The 20,820-nt window shown below is 41.3% G+C and overlaps 1 protein-coding gene across 11 annotated transcripts in view; it reads left to right on the top strand.

The window, feature by feature from the left end:
- The window catches only part of SH3KBP1 (SH3 domain containing kinase binding protein 1), a 339,638-nt gene that overhangs the window by 55,052 nt on the left and 263,766 nt on the right, over nt 1-20,820 (top strand). For 8 of the 11 annotated variants that reach the window (XM_025438119.3, XM_025438092.3, XM_025438110.3 and 5 more), the window contains one exon: nt 1,855-2,012. In XM_025438119.3, the coding sequence (XP_025293904.2) occupies nt 1,855-2,012 (158 nt within the window). Of the gene's footprint in view, nt 1-1,854; nt 2,013-20,820 lie in introns of those variants that run through there. The other 3 variants (XM_035711695.2, XM_049107448.1, XM_049107449.1) reach the window with 1 other exon arrangement.

The following is a 20,820-nucleotide window of genomic DNA, read 5'->3' as shown; positions in this document are numbered from 1 at the left end:
AGGCCACGTTGTTTCTGTTCTTATGTGCCTTCTTTTTGTTTATAAGTGATGAGAAGGGGTGGGGGGCAGCCCGGTGGCTCAGTGGTTTAGCACTGCCTTCAGCCCAGGGCCTGATCCTGGAGTCCCGGGATCGAGTCAGGCTTCCTGCATGGAGCCTGCTTCTCTCTCTGCCTCTCTCTCTCTCTCTGTGTCTCTATGAATAAATAAATAAAATATTTTTTAAAAAATAAGTAAGTGATGAGAAGGGTTTACAACTCAACTTCATCCTGGGCACATTCATGACAGCAGTCAGCCAGCTAATTTTGAAATGAAGAAATGATTCAGGCAAGGAAATTTCACTTTGGGTTGCTTATGAACTGTCTGTGTTAGCTGACTTGAACGGACGGGGGGAGCATGCCAGTCTGGATGGCCAGATGATCCTGAAGCACTTTGGGAATTCATCTCTAATGAATATGCAAACCCATTTGACAGGGAGCCCACTTACCTACCAATCTCTTTTCTGGAAACCTACCCCAGTGGACTGAAATTTCAAAAGTCATTTTGTGTTTTTTTTTTGGTCTCCTACTAAAGAAATCTTCGCCAAACCCAAGATTACTAAGGTTCTATCCTGTGCTTTCTTCTGAAAATTTTATAGTTTTAGCTCTTAGGTCTGTGATCCATTTTTAGTTCATTTTTGTATGTGTGCTTCCTGTAGAGTTCATTTAAAATGTTTCCTATTCCATTTCTATAATCCCCAAATTGCTAATTCACCACTTGAGGTTTCACCTAATTTTTGCTACCCTTGTATTGATTCATTTGCCATTCATTCATTCATATTGACCTGGGAATATAGTGGGAAAAGGACAGGAAGTTTATTGGTTGAAGTGGGTGTGAAGCGAGACCAAGGTGTAGATGAATTGTGTAATCCATATATGGATAAATTAACGTGCTTGCTCAGGATCGCTTAGCTCTGCTAACTTGCATCTGTACTTTGTCAACAAGGAGACCCATATGTGTCATCTGTTGCTTCCACCTATGATCACGTATAAAAAAATCACCCCAGATTGGGAGAACACTTTAAAATGGTATTGCTGCCTGAGGGACGCCTGGGTGGCTCGGTCAGTTAAGTGTCTGCCTTTGGCTCAGGTCCTGATCCCAGGGTTCTGGGATCAAGCCCTCCATGTAGGGAGTCTTCTGGAGATTCCCTCTCCCTCTGCCCTTCCCCGCTGTTTGTGCACTCAACTTTCTCTCTCTCTCTCTCAAATAAAGTCTTAAAAAAAAGGGAGTGTTGCTGCCCAAGAAGCCCTCTGTTGAGAAGGCAGTTGTGCCCACAGATGTAAGCAGCTGAGACATCGCTTTGGCCAGCAGGGCCCTCAGTGTCAGCTGTCTTTACGCATGTTGTGGCTGAGAGGGGCATCAGTCTGTGGAGCGGGAGTTATTATCACCCACATTTTGCATGCCTGAGGCCCAGGGAAGTTAACATCGCACAGTTCATCTGGGCAAGGGTGGGGACACTGACGTACCCAACTTGTGTCTGTTACTTGCCTTCTCTGTGCTTGGGGAAATGACGCTGCCCTCCCTCTGGGAGTGCAGATGTTGTTGGCCTGCTGTCACTGTGTGATTTCCCCTCCAAAGCTCCTGCTGGCCTGAGGCCTGTGGGCCACTCGGCCTGACCACGGACCTGTGCTTTGTGGTTTCTGTGCAACAGGCCTCAGGTTAACCAAATCAGGTTGCTGTGTGGGGGCCCTGTTATTTGAGGTATTGGTAGAGGGGACCTTCCTTTAATATGATGGCTGCTCTTCCAGGGATGCTGGGCCTCAGACTTCTGCAACATTCGATCTAAAGTGCTCTTGTTTCTGTCCCTCTTCCTTCCAGTGGAGGCCATAGTGGAGTTTGACTACCAGGCCCAGCACGACGATGAGCTGACTATCAGCGTGGGTGAGATCATCACCAACATCAGGAAGGAGGATGGAGGCTGGTGGGAGGGACAGATCAACGGCAGAAGAGGTTTGTTCCCTGACAACTTTGTAAGAGTGAGTACAACGTGAAACCCTTTTCCTGTCGCCCATGTGGGTTCTCTTGACCAAAGCTGTGGGGGCACTTGAGGAATTTCCTGGGCTCTCTTAGGGGATGCGTTGATGGTTTGACCTCTTGTGTACTGTCAAGAAGAGCACATAGAGCCTTGTGCTAGATATCTAGAGACCCATTTTGAACTCACTTTCTTAAGGCCCAGAATGTTCTCTTTTTAAACTGTGTCACTGGGGGCATCTGGGTGGCTCAGTGGTTGAGCATCTGCCTTTAACTCAGGTTGTGATCCTGGGGTCCTGGGATCGAGTCCCACATTGGCTCCCCGCAAGGAGCCTGCTTCCCCCTCTGCCTAAGTCTCTGCCTCTCTCTGTGTCTCTCATGAATAAATAAATAAAATCTAAAAAAATAAAAATAAACTAAGTCACTTAGAAAATGCTGAAAAAATATATTTATATTTTATTTATTTATATTTTATTAAATTATTAAACGATGTTTGTTTATGTACTTGTTCACTGGCTTTGATGTTTTAAAAGAACTTTATTCTTTTCCATTCCATTCAGAATGAGGTGAAAGTAGTTTTGACTATTTCAGTCAAGTAGCCATCAAACTAAATGTAAAATTCTGATTATGCTATGTTTTCGACCTTTGTATTGATACTGCTTTTTTGATAGGAACTATATTATTTTCTTTTCCCCTTTATGGCCATGAAGCATTGAATAAAATCTACTTTTTCAGTAAAGTTTTGAATATTATGCCCTTTGCAGAAGTCATCTAGGGGTTTAATTACAAAAATGTAGCTCATTCATGTTAAGAAATAACATACTGCACAGTTGTACATAATAGTTGGAATGGGGTGAAAAAAAGGGCAGGTCACCTTGAGGCTGTTCCCTGTGGGAAATGCCAAGTAGATCTACACATTTTTTGTACCATAAACTTTCTATCTAATGCTGGGGAGGACTGGATTGTTCTCAGTAGGAAGGGCTGTGTGCAGAGGTCCCCAGGGCCTCTACTGTCGTCTCAGCGGGTAGCGGACCATGCCGCAGACGTGCGGCTGTGGGGAGCAGGTGGTGCCAGCAATGCTGCGCTGAGAGAAGCAGGTGCCCTGGTCAGAGAGCCTTGAGGGCTACGTGGGAGGGTTTTGTGAAAAGGGATTGATGATGAAAAACAGTATCCAGCCCCTGGGTCCTCTACCTGTACCCTGCCCCCCAGTCTAGAACAGAGAGGATCTCGGCTCAGTCTTTCCTCAGGATCTTGCCTCAGTGATCCTGCTAACATTTCTTTTGTTCAATTGTTTTTGTTGTGCTGAAGGCTGGGGGAAGTTTTGTGGGTAACATGCTGACAAACTTGCTTTCTGTAAGGAGTTGTGGGAGTACAGACTTTTTTTTTTCTTGGACTACAGTTGAACCTAGCAGCTCTCTCTCCTTTTAAGAGTAGGAACGCATTATATCTGGGCTACCACAGACTGACTCTACTGTATTGATGTGTAAATGGGGGTGAAATATTTGGCCCTTCCAAACAAAACTCCCAGTCTGAGGACAAGGACCGTCCTTGAAATTGACCCAATTGTGGTGTGGAAGGAGGATCTTTCCAGATAAAAGGGGCAAAGTTTTGTGTGAAGATGGAGGAGAAAGGAATGAGAGAGGAGGACCATGGGAAAGAGAAAGGAAGATCTGGGAAAGAGAGAAGAGGACCCTTGGAAGGAGGTGAGGACTGTGGGAAAGAGAGAGGAGGATTCTGGGAAGGAGGTGAAGACTGTAGGAAAGGGAAAGGAAGACTCTGGGAAGGAAGGGAGGACTTGAGAGGAGGGAGGACATCCCTGGGAAGAAGTGACAACGATGTTGACACCAGTTTTGAGGGGAGGCCAATTTTGAAAGCCTTATTTCGATGTCCTATAGGCTCAGTGCCCCTCATCCCAAACCACAAATCCATAGACTCCAAGAACTTCTGAGTTGTACTTTGCTCAGGGCTTAAGGCTGGGCAGCCACATAAGCATTTGTGGGGGCTGGGGGCACCAGGATGGGGAGGCAGAGAACGGGAAGAGCCTATCCTCCTTGCTCAGGGAGCGCTGGGGAGCAGGAACTCCTCACTGAACCTGGGGCCACAGGGGCATTTCTCCACCCTTCTCCACCTGCTGGGCCTGGGGCCACCCCAGCAGGCTCCTGCCCTCTGGCTTCATGGGCTTTGGCTCAAGGGGAGTGCTGGCGGGAGATGGCATGGGGAGGGAGGGAGGCCAGCCAGCCAGGTCGGGGATTATCCTGCTGGCTCTGGGCCTCCTCGGATTGTCCCTCTGCCAGCCTTGTCCCTCTGCCAGCCGGTGGCTGCTCCTAAGTCCCCTGCCTCCATACTCCTTTGTCTCCATCCCCTGTTTCTAGCCCCACCTCCTGCCTCTGCCGTAACTCACCCACTTTGTCCCGCCTCAGATTACCTAATTCGGGTGTGCCATCTGTTTGCTTTTTGGAGCCCAACTACCTCATCTGGCCACTCTGAGGATTAGAGGAGGCAGGACTCAGCACGTGGCTGGCCACCTACAGCGTGTGCCGCTGTCCCATGTCACCCTCTCCCCTGGCCCGAGGGCCTAATCACTTGTCCTCTCACCTCGGCTAGAGCACTTCCAGTGTGGAAAGTCACACTCTCGGGAGGTGCTTGTTCCAATGGAGCCAGAAAGGATGTGGCAGGAACGGCTGGGGCTGCACCACTTGTGGCTGTCACATTTGGCAGAAAAAGGAACTTCTATTCTTTCAGATGGCTGAGTCTATTTTCAAGTCTTCACCCACTGGGAATGTTTTAGGCCTATTATTGAAAATCTAGTAGGTGGATGCAGTGGAGTTTAACAATAACGTGAACTGCCGTAGAGGGTTCTAGAAGCTGAAAATACATCTTTAGGTAATAACAATCATATTGGCATAAGTTTGCAGTTTTGAGAGTGGGTTCACATATGCTTTATTTAGCCTAAGAATAATTTGTCCCTGGATTGAATTGGGTAGTCTTGTGGAATCCCATTGTTTATTTGTGTGCTTCTGTGCCAGTCTTAGCACCGTCAGAGAGCTTACCTTAAGCATTTTCTTGATTCATTTATCAGATTCATCGGTGTCCCTATGGAGCATGGTCCCCCAACACGTTGGGATTCAGTATCCACCCTCAACTCTGTATTGTTACAGTTTCTCGAAAGAAAAATACCAGCCATTCCAATCACCCCCTTGTTAGGAAGGTGCCTGGGCTTTGCCAGCTCTCGAGCTGAGATTTGTTGGCAGGCATAAATGTACCCAAGTAGGGTACAGTCATGGCCTTTTGGGTTTATCCTCCTTTTTCTTTTCTTGACTTAGTTCTTATTTATTTACTGTACACGTGGAAGAAGAATCCATAATCCTTTAAAATACCCCTTTCCTTTCTTTCCCCTACCTCCTTTTTTAGAATCCATTTCTCTCTCTCTTGCTGTCTCCTTTTTAAAAAATTTATTCACTTCTAGGTGAAATTTACATAGAGCAAAATGCTGAAGTTAGAACTGTATGTCTTGATGATTTTCTTTATGTAAGTATGCACCTCTGTAACCGTCATCCAGATCAATCCTATTTCTCTCCCACCAGTAGGTGCCATCATGCCTTTTCCCAGTCATACCCTTTCCCATAGGTAATCTATCATTATAGATGAGGCTTGCTTGTATTTGAATTTCATATAAATGGAATCATAAGGTATGTGTTCTTTTATGTATGGCTCCTTTTGCACAATTAAAATGTTATTACATATGTCAGTACTTTGTTCTTGCTGTATAGTATCCCATTTTATGAATATGCCAGAATTTGTTTATCTGTTCTCCTGTTGACAGACATTCGGGTTATTTCCAGTTTGGATATTTTATGAATAAACGCTCTGAACATTCTTGTATAAGTCTTCTTATAGACCTAGGCCTTGTTTCTCTTCTGTATTTACTCATGGGAGTGGCATTGCTACTTACTCACTTTCAGATGTATATACTTTTTTTTCCGTTTCAAGCTGTGGCCTCTTTGGATGGGTAGGTGGTATCATGCTTGTGCTGGAGGCTTCTTTGTGCCACACTAGCCCGCTGAGCTAATCACCCTGAATCTGGTTATCTTCTTGTAACTGCCCTATTAGTATGACTGCTGAGGAGTCCCAAGGCCCAGAAGTCACTCTCCCAGAGACATTTGATTGTTGGACCCAAGAAGTATCAAAGACTAATTCTTAAGTTGTTAAAAACATGCAAATAGAGAAAGTTCTATTGTGTCAAAGTTTACAGGACTCATTTAATGAAAGAACTAGCAGAATCACAAAATGGATTCAGTGAGGATATGAAGAACAAATGAAAAAGTCAGCAGAGAAAGGGATGTTCAAATAAGATTGCTATGTTACGTTCAAAACAGGTTTGTGTTTTAGAGAACAATACAGTCTTAACCTCTGGGGCTATCATCTCTACCAGAAAAGGAAAAAAGAAAGGAGCCCACCTTATCATTTTTCTATATGTTATCCCCTGACTTTTATAGGGCTGTAAAATGTCCTAATAAAGTATTAGTTAAGTTACATTTCCAGAGAGAATCAGATGATCCTGCTGGGGGTGGGGCTTATAGAAAATATATCAGCATGACATTAAAAGATCACACCATCATCCTTTGTCGCCTAATTTTTAAGTTTTGGATGTTAAAATGGACAATAGACCACAATAGACCATAATTTGGGGTGTGATAGTAGGAGGTACTAAGATGAAATCCTCAAAGTCATTTATAAAAAAAAAACAAACAAACCCAAACAGCTACCCTTCTGGGATCTGAAACTGCCACATAGAACAGAAACATAGCCACCTATTAAAGGCAGATATGGGCTTTTTCATAGAAGTCCATCTTCCCCATGTTGGATTTAATTACCAGGGTCTTTCTTTCAGAACCTTAGCCCCAGATCCAGACAGTAGGGTGTTTTAGTCCAGCAAAGGATTTCTAAGCCGCATTTTTTTCTGGGTTCTCTTGACATGTATCCACAGATACACATTTTTTAATGGCCAGCCAGAGGAATTTGAAAAAGAAAAAACCTTGAAACTTTAGTTTGGGCCCATGGGCATGTAGCTGACTGCTTTGGGAGGGGACCTTTGGTGAAGCACAGCAGGACCCAGGCCCTCAACATTTTGTTGTACACAAATAGACATGTGGAAAGCAGGAAGCTGCGGTAGGGGTTAAAAGAATATGCTTGTTGGTTTTGAAATTGATCTGACACTGTCTGTGAGGAAGTGAGCCATTCTCTCTGCCTATTTGTACATGTGTTAGGGAAATGTACACTTTGCACGCTGCAGGCCCATCGCAGAAGGCTGAGGTGTGTTTACTTGCAGCTTGCATGTTTAATGCTGAGTATAACAATTTTCAGCTTGGTTTCCCATTGCCTAAGTCTTCATTTGCTAGGCATTTTAGATCTCTCTTTGGCATATCCAGAGCCTGTTTTGTATTTGTGTAAAGTGGTTGAAGAATACCATTGTTTTGTACTCAGTGAGGTGAAAGGTCAGGATTTTGCATATTTGTACCATTCTGAGAGAACAGTCACTTTGCTGAGGATTTTTTTTTTTTTTGGCATTAGTGCTGATTTTAATTGTGGCACAATATAGAAGTACAAGGTTTTACTAGCATGAGCTGATAGAAGTTTTAAAACATGCCCTATTACGCTATCAGGTAGCCTCATAATAGAAATGTATCTCAGGCTGCCAAGGTTATATAAAAGATACAGGACAGGATGGAAATTATTTCTTGCTTTTTTTTGGTGGGGTGAAAGAAATAACTGCTAACCCAGCATCATGATGTGCTTATTTGGAAAAAATAAATGTTAGCATTTTAGTGATAGTTTCATCTTCCATTTCTTTTAGCTGGGTGTGAAATAAAAGGAAACTTGCTTTCTCAAGTTTGACATTTTCTTGTTAATACACCTTTTGTGTCGGTAGGTGGCCATCCATTAAGCCCGTGGGAGTCCTCCTGGGTATTTCTGAATTGTGGTGTGAACACATGTGTTTGAGCCCTAGCGGCTTGTCTTCTTACAGCATTTAGTTGTTGTTTTCTTTCTTATTAGACAAAATATTAGCAATGTACCCTTTCCATCTTCCCTGCCATCAAACCCATTAAGATCCCAAATCCTCATCAAATGTCCAGTTTGAAAAGTAGGGGGATGGTAGTTAAGAAAAAAAAAGTTCTTATGCAAACTATCCTTTCTGTAAGCCTAGGCCTGTGTTGGAGCTTTCCCAGGACTCTAAATTTCTACTTCAAGTTACTGGACTTTAAGTTCTATCTGCATGAGAGGAACACACCACTGAAAGGAGGTACATATATGTTTACCCTTTTCCTATGATAGTCTTCGCCCTCAGATTTTAGTTCTGTCACAGAAGAAAATTTGAGTTCTGTCCCCTGTGTCCTTTTCAAATCCGGACAAAGAGCACAGTCCTCTCACTAGAGCTGTCTGTGCTTCTCAGGTCTACTTATGTGTGCTGTGTGCTCAAGGGGTACTGGGGGTCCGGGGACTCGGCTGGATAACCAGGATACTTTCCCCTGTTCCTCTGCCTGTGCTGGTAGCTTGGCCCCCCCCCCCCATTCCCCTTGAGCCCCATACTCTCCAGAACAGATGACCTGACACATTGGGGCTCCTTGTTCACACTGCTTGTCTAATGCCTTGATTATTCAAACTTTGTTGGCTCTCTAATTTCATTAAATAATATGGGAACACATCCATCGCTCTCGAAATAAATACTCTTGCATCATTTCTTCTAATGTTGCCAAGCTCATTTGTTTCTGAGTCACGCCAGTCTTTCCATTTTCAATAGCAGAATGTGGCCCCCTCATTACTGTCAGAGGTTACGTTAAGCATCGAGTGGATCCTCGTCCACTGGTTTCGCAGTACTTGTAACTTTAGGCCTCAGTTCGGGTAGCTTTCACCTTGTAGGCACCTTAATTCTCAACTGACAAGGTGGAATTCTTGATGAGATCATGGAAGCTGTTGATAGAACAGGTCTGTGAGTAAGTAAGAGGTCATTATGTATTTCTTGACTGTCAGAGCTGTGCCGTGTATACTAGTAAGTCAGAGACGTAGTCTCTGGGGGATTAATGGCAACAGAAGTGTGCTGGATAAACAAGAGAAAGACATTCTCTCTGAAAATACAGACATATAACGGAAGGTGACAGGTGTGTGTGTGTGGGTGGGGGGGCTTCACTTACAGTCTCATGTGGATCTGATTGTCCTGCTACAGAGGAGAGAACCCTTGCAATGGGACATACTTCGAAGAGGTAGTGTGGCGAGTCAGTTCAGTGCAACACTGAATCAAGCTTCCTGTATTAACCGACACACGTCGGTTTTATGGACCTGGTGACCGTGTAGTTTGAACTGCTTTCTGGCCCATGGGCCCTGTCAAGGAGACTGCCACTCCTACCACACTCTCTGCTTGAAGACCCCGTGTCCCGGAGAATTGTCAAAGACAGGGTTTCTATTCCTTATTCTGGTCTGGGCAGGTAAGATGTGGTTCCTTCCTCGTCATTCCTTCTGCTGTTCCTGGGCAGAGGCACTTGTTCATCATAGCCGGAGGAGGCGGATGATGTGACGCTGCTCCTCAGGAAGAAGGAGCAGAGGGTGTTGTGTTTGGGGGGCACCGTGCCCACCCCTCGGGCTGGGCTGTCTCTGCTGCTCGGGTGGATGCTGTTGGCTGTGGGTGCCCCTTGGTGCGATGGGCTATTCTTTATTTTAAAAAGAATCACAATTTTTTTTTTTTAAAGAATCACAAATGTACTTCAACAAATGGTGTAGAGTAGATATTTCCAAGTTACTGTTATATATTCAGAGACCCCAGAGTGGATCTCGCTCATCAAATTTTTTAAAAAAAGATTTATTTATTTGAGAGAGAGCGAGTGCAAGCCGGGGTTGGAGGTGAAGAGAGAGAGAATCCTGAGGCAGACTCTCTGCTGTGTGGAGCTCCATCCCAGGACCCTGAGATCAGGACCTGAGCCAAAACCAAGAGCCGGCTGCTCAACTGACTGAGCCACCCAGGTGCCCCAAATTTCACTTTTTAAAAAAACTTTCAACCCAAGGGACATTAACTTTATGCATGATATGGAATATTATTTTCAAGATATTTGTGTCTCTGAGAAAGGTAGCAGGAATTATCTGGGTGTATTAGATAATGTGCTCACGACACCTAGTTGTCATAGGTTTTTTTTTTTAATTTATTTTTTATTGGTGTTCAATTTACTAACATACAGAATAACCCCCAGTGCCCGTCACCCATTCACTCCCACCCCCCTCCCTCCTCCCCTTCTACCACCCCTAGTTTGTTTCCCAGAGTTAGCAGTCTTTACGTTCTGTCTCCCTTTCTGATATTTCCCACACATTTCTTCTCCCTTCCCTTATATTCCCTTTCACTATTATTTATATTCCCCAAATGAATGAGAACATATAATGTTTGTCCTTCTCCGATTAACTTACTTCACTCAGCATAATACCCTCCAGTTCCATCCACGTTGAAGCAAATGGTGGGTATTTGTCATTTCTAATAGCTGAGTAATATTCCATTGTATACATAGACCACATCTTCTTTATCCATTCATCTTTCGATGGACACCGAGGCTCCTTCCACAGTTTGGCTATCGTGGCCATTGCTGCTATGAACATCAGGGTGCAGGTGTCCCGGCGTTTCATTGCATTTGTATCTTTGGGGTAAATCCCCAACAGTGCAATTGCTGGGTCGTAGGGCAGGTATATTTTTAACTGTTTGAGGAACCTCCACACAGTTTTCCAGAGTGGCTGCACCAGTTCACATTCCCACCAACAGTGTAAGAGGGTTCCCTTTTCTCCGCATTCTCTCCAACATTTGTTGTTTCCTGCCTTGCTAATTTTCCCCATTCTCACTGGTGTGAGGTGGTATCTCATTGTGGTTTTGATTTGTATTTCCCTGATGGCAAGTGATGCAGAGCATTTTCTCATATGCATGTTGGCCATGTCTATGTCTTCCTCTGTGAAATTTCTGTTCATGTCTTTTGCCCATTTCATGATTGGATTGTTTGTTTCTTTGGTGTTGATTTTAATAAGTTCTTTATAGATCTTGGAAACTAGCCCTTTATCTGATACATCATTTGCAAATATCTTCTCCCATTCTGTAGGTTGTCTTTTAGTTTTGTTGACTGTATCCTTTGCTGTGCAAAAGCTTCTTATCTTGATGAAGTCCCAATAGTTCATTTTTGCTTTTGTTTCTTTTGCCTCCGTGGATGTATCTTGCAAGAAGTTACTGTGGCCGAGTTCAAAAAGGGTGTTGCCTGTGTTCTCCTCTAGGATTTTGATGGAATCTTGTCTCACATTTAGATCTTTCATCCATTTTGAGTTTATCTTTGTGTATGGTGAAAGAGAGTGGTCTAGTTTCATTCTTCTGCATGTGGATGTCCAATTTTCCCAGCACCATTTACTGAAGAGACTGTCTTTCTTCCAATGGATAGTCTTTCCTCCTTTATCGAATATTAGTTGATAGTTGTCATAGGTTTGGCTGTGTAGGGACTCCTGTCCTTGTGGAGGGAGCATTTACTGGTGTCTGTTCCATGCTAGGCACTGGAGGCTATAAACCTAAATGAGACACATTAAATGGAATAATATATTGTCAGACGTATGACTTCTTCCATAGGGTGACAGTTTTAGCTCCTGTGACCTGGCCTTTGGTCATTCTGTACCCCAGACAGTATGTGTTAGACATTGTTCTACAAAGATGGTCCTGAGTTAGATACCACTTGGGAGGGTTTTGACTGGGTTCATCAGGCAACTCTGTTAGAATGTGTTAAATGAACCTACGGTTGGTTATCTTGTGGCCCTGATTGCTGTGTTACTTTATCGAATAATATTGGCTACATTCTCTTCCAGGCTTACTGGCTGCCTCGCCCTGTGTGTATAAACTGCCAGTGTCCGACTGTGTACAAGGACATTTACTGAGCACTTACTGTGTGCCAGGGAGGAAGAAGGCTAAGCCCTTCACATGTTTTATCACTAAATCCTTATGACACTCTATGGCATAGGTACTGTTCTTTTTTATCACGCCTATTTTTCAGAAGAGGTAACTGAGGCATGGGCATCTTAAGGTTAAAAAACATGCACAGTCACACAAGCTAGGGTAGGGCAGAAAGTGCATTGGCACATTGGGCAGCTTGGCTCTAGAACCTGAGCTCAAGCCCACAGCATTATCTACATGTCCGCATTGCCCTGATAGGAGTAAGCCCCTTGCTGTTGTTGTCCGCTGCATTATGCCTTCCCCAAGTGTCCACTCAGTATTTTGCATATTTGCACCACTCTGAGATAAAGCTCACAATATTTTGCTCTTCTTGATTTAAGAAAGAATCAAAATTTACTTCCATAAGTGGCATAAAGTAGAGATTTCCAGGTTACTATTTTATATTCAGAATCTACTTGTTTTATTTTTTGACTTTTAAAGGATCGTCTTCAGAAATCAGCTATTTCAATTCAAAAGAGCAACTGCTGCCTGGATTTTTGGGCTTGTGCTGTTTTTCCTACGAATTGTGATAGCAGGGGCACCTGGGTAGCACAGTCAGTTAAGCATCCAACTCTTGGTTTTAGCTCAGGTCATGATCTCAGGATCCTGGGATTGCACCCCATGTTGGGCTCTACGCTTAGCATGGAGTCTGCTTGAGATTCTTTCTCTCCTTCTCCTTCTGCCCCTCCCACTCATGCTGTCTCTCTCTCTCTCTCTCTCTCTCTCAAATAAGTAAATAAAATCTTAAAAAGAAAAAAACAACACCAAAACCCCCAAAGTGTGAAAGCAAGGCAATTTGGGAAAATATTTCATTTTATTAATTAGGAAGGAAACTTGTTATTTTGTATTGTTCATGATATGCTTTTCAGAAGCAGTTTGTCTTTTCTATCAGTGGCTAATAATCCAGATGTTTGACTGCCCAATTGTTCCCCATCCTTAGGGTCCTTGAAAGCAACCAATTCCTGCTCAAATTATTCTTTAAAATTTAAATACATAGTTTTTTTCTTTATTTCATAGTTTTCTTTTAGAAAACAAAATCCTAACGTCTAGAACCCGTTAAATGCTATTGTGAGAAATGTTACTCCAAGAAGGATCTGGAGTAATTGAGGGCAAGTGTGTCACCAGTGAGAGCCCACACCATTTAGCAGATTCCTCAGACTTCGTCACTATTGCAATGCAGGAAGAAGTGGGGGGGTGTCTTGTGACTCAGGGAGAGTAGTCCCCTGACCCAGTTGATCTTGGTGATTATGCATAATTGAGTCCTATTTTCTTAATGACAGGATTATTGAATCTGAGCTTAGAAAAGGACTTTGAAATCATGTGTTTCAACCCCCAGCTTCCTAGCAGATCATAATCTAAACCATCTAGGATATTGCTGTGATCATTACTGGGTATTTACACTTGTGACATGTAGGGTCCCACAGGGGCTCCTTGCCAGTGGGTCTCTAATTGGCCGTGCTCCAGATGAACTCTATTGTCAGAATTTTGGAGTGGGGAAAGGACTTGGAGAGGGGCCTTAGAATATTTTTAAAGTTCAGGTGATTTTGCTGCTTGATAAAGCGTGGGCACTCTTTTTTTATACAATGGCACCGATAGTAAGCATCATCCTTTTTTTAAGATTTTATTTATTTATTCATGAGAGACACACAGAGAAGCAGAGACTCAGGCAGAGGGAGAAGTGGGCTCCATGCAGGGAGCCTGACGCGGAACTCCATCCCAGGACTCCGGGATCACACTCTGAGCCGAAGGCAGGTGCTGAACCTCTGAGCCACCCAGGTGTCCCCATCCTTTTTAATCTAATATTTTTTTTCAAGCCACATGGGTTGGTAGCCTGTGACCTATAGTTCTACATTTAAAAGTATTATAATGTTACTGCTAAAGTAGCTTTTGGATATATGTTTATGTATACATATATACATATGTGTATCTATGAAAACATAATCCTGGAAATTATAAAAATAAATGCTTACCACAAATATACAAATGACATAGCAATATGTAAACATATTGCTCAGTTCGAGTCTATTAGAGTTAATACATTCTACTTGTAGAAACTCTAGATTAAATAATGAACTCCATTCTGCCCTCTATGCAGTGGTAGTGAGGTAGGCAGAATTTCTAGGATTGGTCTCCACGATTTCACACCCAAATACCTGGGGCCTGTGAATGTGATGTGCTGTCCAGTAATACTGTTATGTTAGATGGCACAGTTGACTTTTAAAAAGGGAGGCATCCTGGTGGGCCTAATCTTACCACATAAGCCCTTAAAAGCAAAGAACTTTCTCTGCCTACTGGCAGAAGAAGTCCTAGAAATTCAGAGCTTGAGGAGGACTTGCTTCTTTGAAGATGGAGAGGTTACATGAGAAGGATTACAGATGACTTTACTGGAGCAGAGAGTAGACCTTGGCTGGCAGCCAGCAAGGAAACAGAGATCTCAGACCTCCTGCTGCAAGGAATTGGATTCTGCCAACAACTTGAGTGAGTTTGAAAGTGGATTATTCTTTCAAGACTCTAGATAAGAGTCCAGCTTGGTTGACATCTTGATATCAGCCTTGTGGGATGCTGAGCAGAAAATCCAGTTGGAGCCTGCCTGGACTTCTGACCTGTAGAACTGTGAGATAATGAATGGGTGTTGTTTTAAACCATTAAGTGTGTGGCTTAAAATAAAGATAGCAAATGGCCTGTGGCAGTGCTCTTCTTCCCTACTGGTAGGTTGTCATTGGAGACTGAGTAGGGAATCTGGAATTTTGTATCCTGCCTGGTGGCACCAGGTGACCATTGCAGCTGTCCTTTCATTCACTGGCATGTTGTCACTGGAGACCATGTTGGGAGTCTAGACTTCTGTTCACCCTACCCCAGCTCAGCAGTAATAAGTGCCCCCCCATCACCTTCCCTACTAAAGTGGAGAAGATCTTGGAGAGGAGGGAGCTGGAGAAAGGAATTCATTAGACCCGTGTAGGAAGTCCTAGGCAAACTCCTGACCGACTCATACATGAATATGACTAGAATTAATATGCCAGAAAGTTTGAGAATAGCAACTACAGTGTGGAATATCACCCAGTTTTCAGAGTGACTTCTAGGTAACTCAAATGAAAAGACCTGAATAACAGTGGAAGGGCCCCGGAAACTAAACTATTATTAGCATTATGGCCCACAATAGTAGCCCAGGACCTGCATGCTTGATCTAAATAGGATCTGCAGCTTTATAATATAGTACCCCCAATGCCCAGGATACAATAAAAAGCCACTTGTTGTATCAAGACCCAGGAAAACCACAACTTAAATGAAAAGGCAGTCAATGGATACCAACACCAGGAAGATTCAGATGTTGAAATTATCTGACAAAGATTTTAAAGCAGCCATCATAAAAAATGCCTTAATGAACAATGACACTCTTGAAGAAAAATGAAAAATGAAAAAAATATCTCAGCAAATAAGTTGGAAATATTTGAAACATGGAAATTATAGAAACAAAAAATAAAACTGCCATATTAAAAAGTTTACTGGTTAGCTTAATAATAGATTAGAGATGACAGAGGAAAGAATCAGTGAAGTTGGAAACATCAATAAAATTTACCCAGTCTGAACAACACATAGAAAATAGTCTGGAGGGATGCCTGGATGGCTCAGCGGTTGAGTGTCTGCCTTTGACTCAGGGCGTGATCCCAGGGTTTGGGATCGAGTCCTACATCAGGCACCTGCATGGAGCCTGCTTCTCCCTCTGCCTGTGTCTCTGCCTCTCTCTCTCTCTGTCTCTCATGAATAAATAAATAAAATCTTTAAAAAAAAAGAAAAGAAAATAGTCTGGAAAAACAAATGAACAGAGCCTCAGAGACCTATGTTACAATAACATAAGGTCTAACATTTTTGTCATTGGAGTCCCAGAAGGAGAAGAAAAAAGTGTGGAAATAAAAAGTATTCAAGGAATTAATGGCTGAAAACTCCCTAAACAGGGTAAAAGGGACAAACTTCCAGGATCAAGAAGCTAAGCAAAACCCAAACAGGATAAAACCAAGGAAATCTATGCCAAGATACATCATAATCAAACCTCTGAAAGCTAAAGACAAAGAAAAAACAGTGAGAAACAGCATGTTACCTATAGGAGCAGAATGATTTGAATGACAATGGATTTCTCAAATAAAATCATGGAGTCCAGAAGGAAGTGCACAGCATTTTCGAGTGCTGAAAGAAAAGAACAGTCAACTCTGAATTCTGTATCTAGTGAAAATATTCTTCAGGGATAAGGAGAAAATAAAAATATTCTCAGATAAAAGAAAACAAAGAGAATTTGTTAATACCAGGCCTACTCTTAAATAATGGCTAAAGAAACTTTTCTAAACAGAAAAGGAAATGCTAATGGAGGGAAGCTTGGAACTCCAGAAAAGGGGGGAAAATAAACAGTGGATGGGTAAAAATAGGGGTATGTATAATAGATTGTCTTTATCCTCAGTAGCTTTTAAAATTATGTTTGATGGTTGAAGTGTATGTTATAATATCATTTGATGTGTTCAATATGTGTAAAGATAATATATGAGAAAATTATATTTAAAAAGTGGGCAGGGTATAAAAAAGGTATCAAAAAAGAAAAATGAAAAAAAAAGTGGGGAGGGTATAAAGGGACCTCAATGGAAGTAAGGTTTTTTTTCTTAAGATTTTATTTATTTATTTATTCAGGAGAGACACAAAGAGAGAGCAGAGACACAGGCAGAGGGAGAAACAGGCTCCTCGCAAGGAGCCTGATGCAGGACTCAATCCCAGGACCGGGATCATGCCCTGAGCCGAAGGCAGATGCTCAACCACTGAGCCACCCAGGCATCCTGGAAGTGAGGTTTCTATATGTCACTTCAAATGGGAAAACAATGATACCACTGGCTGTGATAAGTTATGTATGTATATTTTAATAAGTAATAAAATATTAAAAATCATTAGAAAATTGTTCAATGACATACTCATAAAGACTGGAGTATTTGGATAAATCAAAATGGAACTTTTAGAAATGTACAAGTAGGGCAGCCCAGGTGGCTCAGTGGTTTAGCACCACCTTCAGCCAAGGGTGTGATCCTGGAGACCCTGGATAAATCAAAACGGAACTTTTAGAAATGTACAAGTAGGGCAGCCCAGGTGGCTCAGTGGTTTAGCACCACCTTCAGCCCAGGGTGTGATCCTGGAGACCTCAAACACAGGATTGAGTCCCATGGAGCCTGCATGGAGCCTGCTTCTCCCTCTGCCTGTGTCTCTGCCTCTCTCTCTCTCTCTCTCTCTCTCTCTCTGTCTCTAATGAATAAATAAATAAAATCTCTTAAAAAAATAAATACTTAGTTTAAAAAAAAGAAATGTACAAGTAATTCACAAGGAAGGCAAGAAAAAGGAAAAAGAAGAATGATAAATAGAAAATAAGGAGAAAATAAATAACACAAAGGCAAACTTAAATCCTGACATATCAATGATTACTTTAAGTAATTAAAGTACTAATTACTTTAAGTAATTACTTTAAGTGTAAATGGCCTAAATATACCAATTGAAAGACAGAGATAACAGAATGCATAAAACAATGTGACTCAGCTATGTGCTGTCTACAAGATACTCACTTCAAACAAATTGATATAGGTGTATTAAAAGTAAAAGTGTGACAAAAGACATACCATTAAAACAGTAATTTTTTAAAAAGCAGGAGTAGCTATTTATAATATCAGATAAAGTAGACTAAAGAACAAAGAAAATTGTGAGACAAATGATAACATTGTCATTCCAATAATAAAACAGCAATCCTAATATGTATGTACTAAACAACAGAGCTGCAAAATACATGAAGAAAAACTGATAGAACTGAAAGACAGATACATCCACAATTATAGTTAGGAGCTTTATTTATTTATTTTTTTTAGTTAGGAGCTTTAGCATTTGAAAGAACTACTAAATAGATCATCAGTGAGGATATAGAAGAACTGAATAACATCAGCAACCAAGCAGTTCTAATTGACATTTATAGAACACTCCACCCCGAAACAGCATAAAACACATCCTCAGCAATACCCATGAAATAGTCACCAAGTTAGACTATACCCTGGGTCATAACACTAACCTCAATATATTTGAAGGAATGGAAATAATACAGAGTATGTTGTTTGACTATGATGTAATCAAACTAGAAATCAGTCACATAACATAAGGATAACAAGAAAATCTCTGAACACTTAGAAATCAACACACTTCTGAATAATCCATGGGTCAAAGAGAAAGTCTCAAGGGAAATTTAAAAAACATACCAAACTGAATGGGTGATGAAAACACAACATATTACAATTTGTGGGACACAGCTAAAGCAGTGGTGAGAGGAAAATCTATAGAACTAAACGTTCACATCAGAATGGAGGAAAGTTCTGGGTGCCTGGTGGTTCAGTTGGTTAAGTGTGTACCTTCAGCTCAGGTCATGATCTCAGGGTCCTGGAATTGAGCCCCGAGTCAGGCTCCCTGCTCAGCAAGGAGTCTGTTCCTCCCTCTCCCTCTGCCTCTCTCCCCCACTTGTGCACGCACATGCTCTCTCTCTCTCTCTCTCAAATAAACAAACAAATAAATCTTTTTGAAAAAGAATGGAAGAAAGTTCTCAAATCAATAACCTAGGTTCCCACTTCAAGAAATTAGAAAGGAAAAGAAAAGAAAAAAAAAGGCAAGCAGAAGAAAGGAAGTAATGAAGAGCTGGAATCATTGAAGTTATAAACAGATAAACAGTAGAGAAGATCAGTGAAAAAACTCTTTGAAAAGCAATAAAATGGATAAACCTATTGGAAGACTGACAAAGATAAAAAAGAAGACATAAATTGCAAAGGTAGGGATAAAACAGAGGCTATCACTACAGATCTTGCAGTAACTAAAAGGAACCTAAGAGAATATTACAAACCAGTCTATACACATACATTTGACAATTTAGATGAAATGGGTGAATTCTTTGAACAACCACAAACTACCAAAACTCACTCAAGATAAAATAGAAGGATAATCTCAATAGTCCTGTAACTATTAAAGAAATTGAATTCATAATTTAAAAGAAATCTCCAAGCCTAGAGGGTTTCACTGGAGGTTTCCACCAAACATTTAAAGAATTATCACCAATTCTACATAATCTTTTCAAGAAAATAGAAGAGGAGGGAATGCCTCTTAATTCATTTTATGAGGGCAGTGTTACATTGGTACCAAAACCAGACTAATAGTATAAAAATAACTATGGACCAATGTCCCTCAAGAGCATAGATACAAAAATCCACAAAAAAGTATTAGCAAAACAAATCCAGCAACATGAACTATGTACCATGACCAAAAGGGATTCATTCCAGATATGGATGGCAGATTCAGTGTTTGAAAATCAGTTAATGTAATCCACTGTACCAACAAGCTGTGGGAGAAAAAAAAATCACATAATCATATCAACTGATGCAGAAAAAACATATGCGGCAAAATTCAACATCCATTCATGATAAAGAAAACTCTCAGCAAAGTAGGAATGGAGAGGAATTTCCCCAGCTTGATAAATAGCATCTACAAAAAACCTATATCAGTATTATACTAAATGGTGAAAGACTGAATGCTTTCTTCCTGAGAATGGGAACAAGGTGAAGATGTCTGCTCTCATCACAGTACTGGAAGTCCTAACCAGCACAATGCTGAGAAAAGAAATAAAAGGCATAGGAATCGGAAAGGAAGAATAAAACTGTCTCTGTTTGCAGGTGGCATGATTCTCTATGTAGAACATCCCAAGAATCTACAAAATAGCTCCTGGAACTAATAAGTGAATTCAGCAAGGTCACAGCATAGAAGATGAACACACAAAAATTAATTTTTCTATATCCTAGAAATGAACATATGGAAACTAAATTAAAAGCACAATCCCATTTACAATCACTCCTAAAAGAATTGAGCTACTTAGGTATAAACCTAGCAAAACACACATAGGATATATGTGCTGAGACTACAAAATGTTGATGAAAGTATTTGAAGAAGATCTAAATAAGTAATGAGGTTATACTGTGTTCATGAATTGGAAGAGTCAACAAGGTAAAGATGTTAGTTCTCCCCAAATTAATCTATCGGTAAAATAATTCCTATCAAAATCCCAGGAAAGTTTTTCTTTTTTTGTAGCCTTGCTTGTTTTAAAATGTATATGGAAAAATCAAAGGATCTAGAATAGTTCAAACAATTTTGAAAAAGAGGAACAAAGTAGAAGGACTCTAGGATTATTTTATAGCTTAGCATAATAGTTCTAGTAATCAAGGCAGTGTGGTATTGGTGCAGAGATAGACACATAGGCCAGTGACACAGAATAGAGAACCCAGAAACAGTCTCACACACAAATATGCCCTACTGATTTTTGACAAAAAGGCACAAGTGATTCAGTGGAGGAAGTAAAGCCTTCAGCTGGAACAATTGAATATCCACAGGCCAAAAAAAGGGAACCTTAACCTCAATCTTACACCTTATAAAACAATTTATCTCAAAATGGATCAGGGATTTAAGTGTAAAAATATAACTATAAAAGTTTTAGAATTAAACAGGAGAAAATCTTTAGGACCTTGGCCTAGGTGAAGAGTTCTTAGATATCATGACCAAGAGAACATTAAGAAAAAAATCGATGAATTGAATTTCCTCAGAATTAAAAACTTTTGCTCCTTGAAAAATCCTGTGAATAAGATGAAAAGATAGGTTACAGATTGGAAGAAACTCTTTGCTAACCACCTGTCCAACAAAAGACTTGTATTTAGAATGTATAAAGAACTGTCCGAATGCAAGAAGCCAAAAAATCCAACTAAAAATGGGTAAAAGGCATGAAC

Source organism: Canis lupus, chromosome X, assembly GCF_003254725.2.
Source record: "Canis lupus dingo isolate Sandy chromosome X, ASM325472v2, whole genome shotgun sequence".
Lineage (NCBI taxonomy): Eukaryota > Metazoa > Chordata > Mammalia > Carnivora > Canidae > Canis > Canis lupus.
This window is presented reverse-complemented; position numbering and strand designations above follow the sequence as displayed.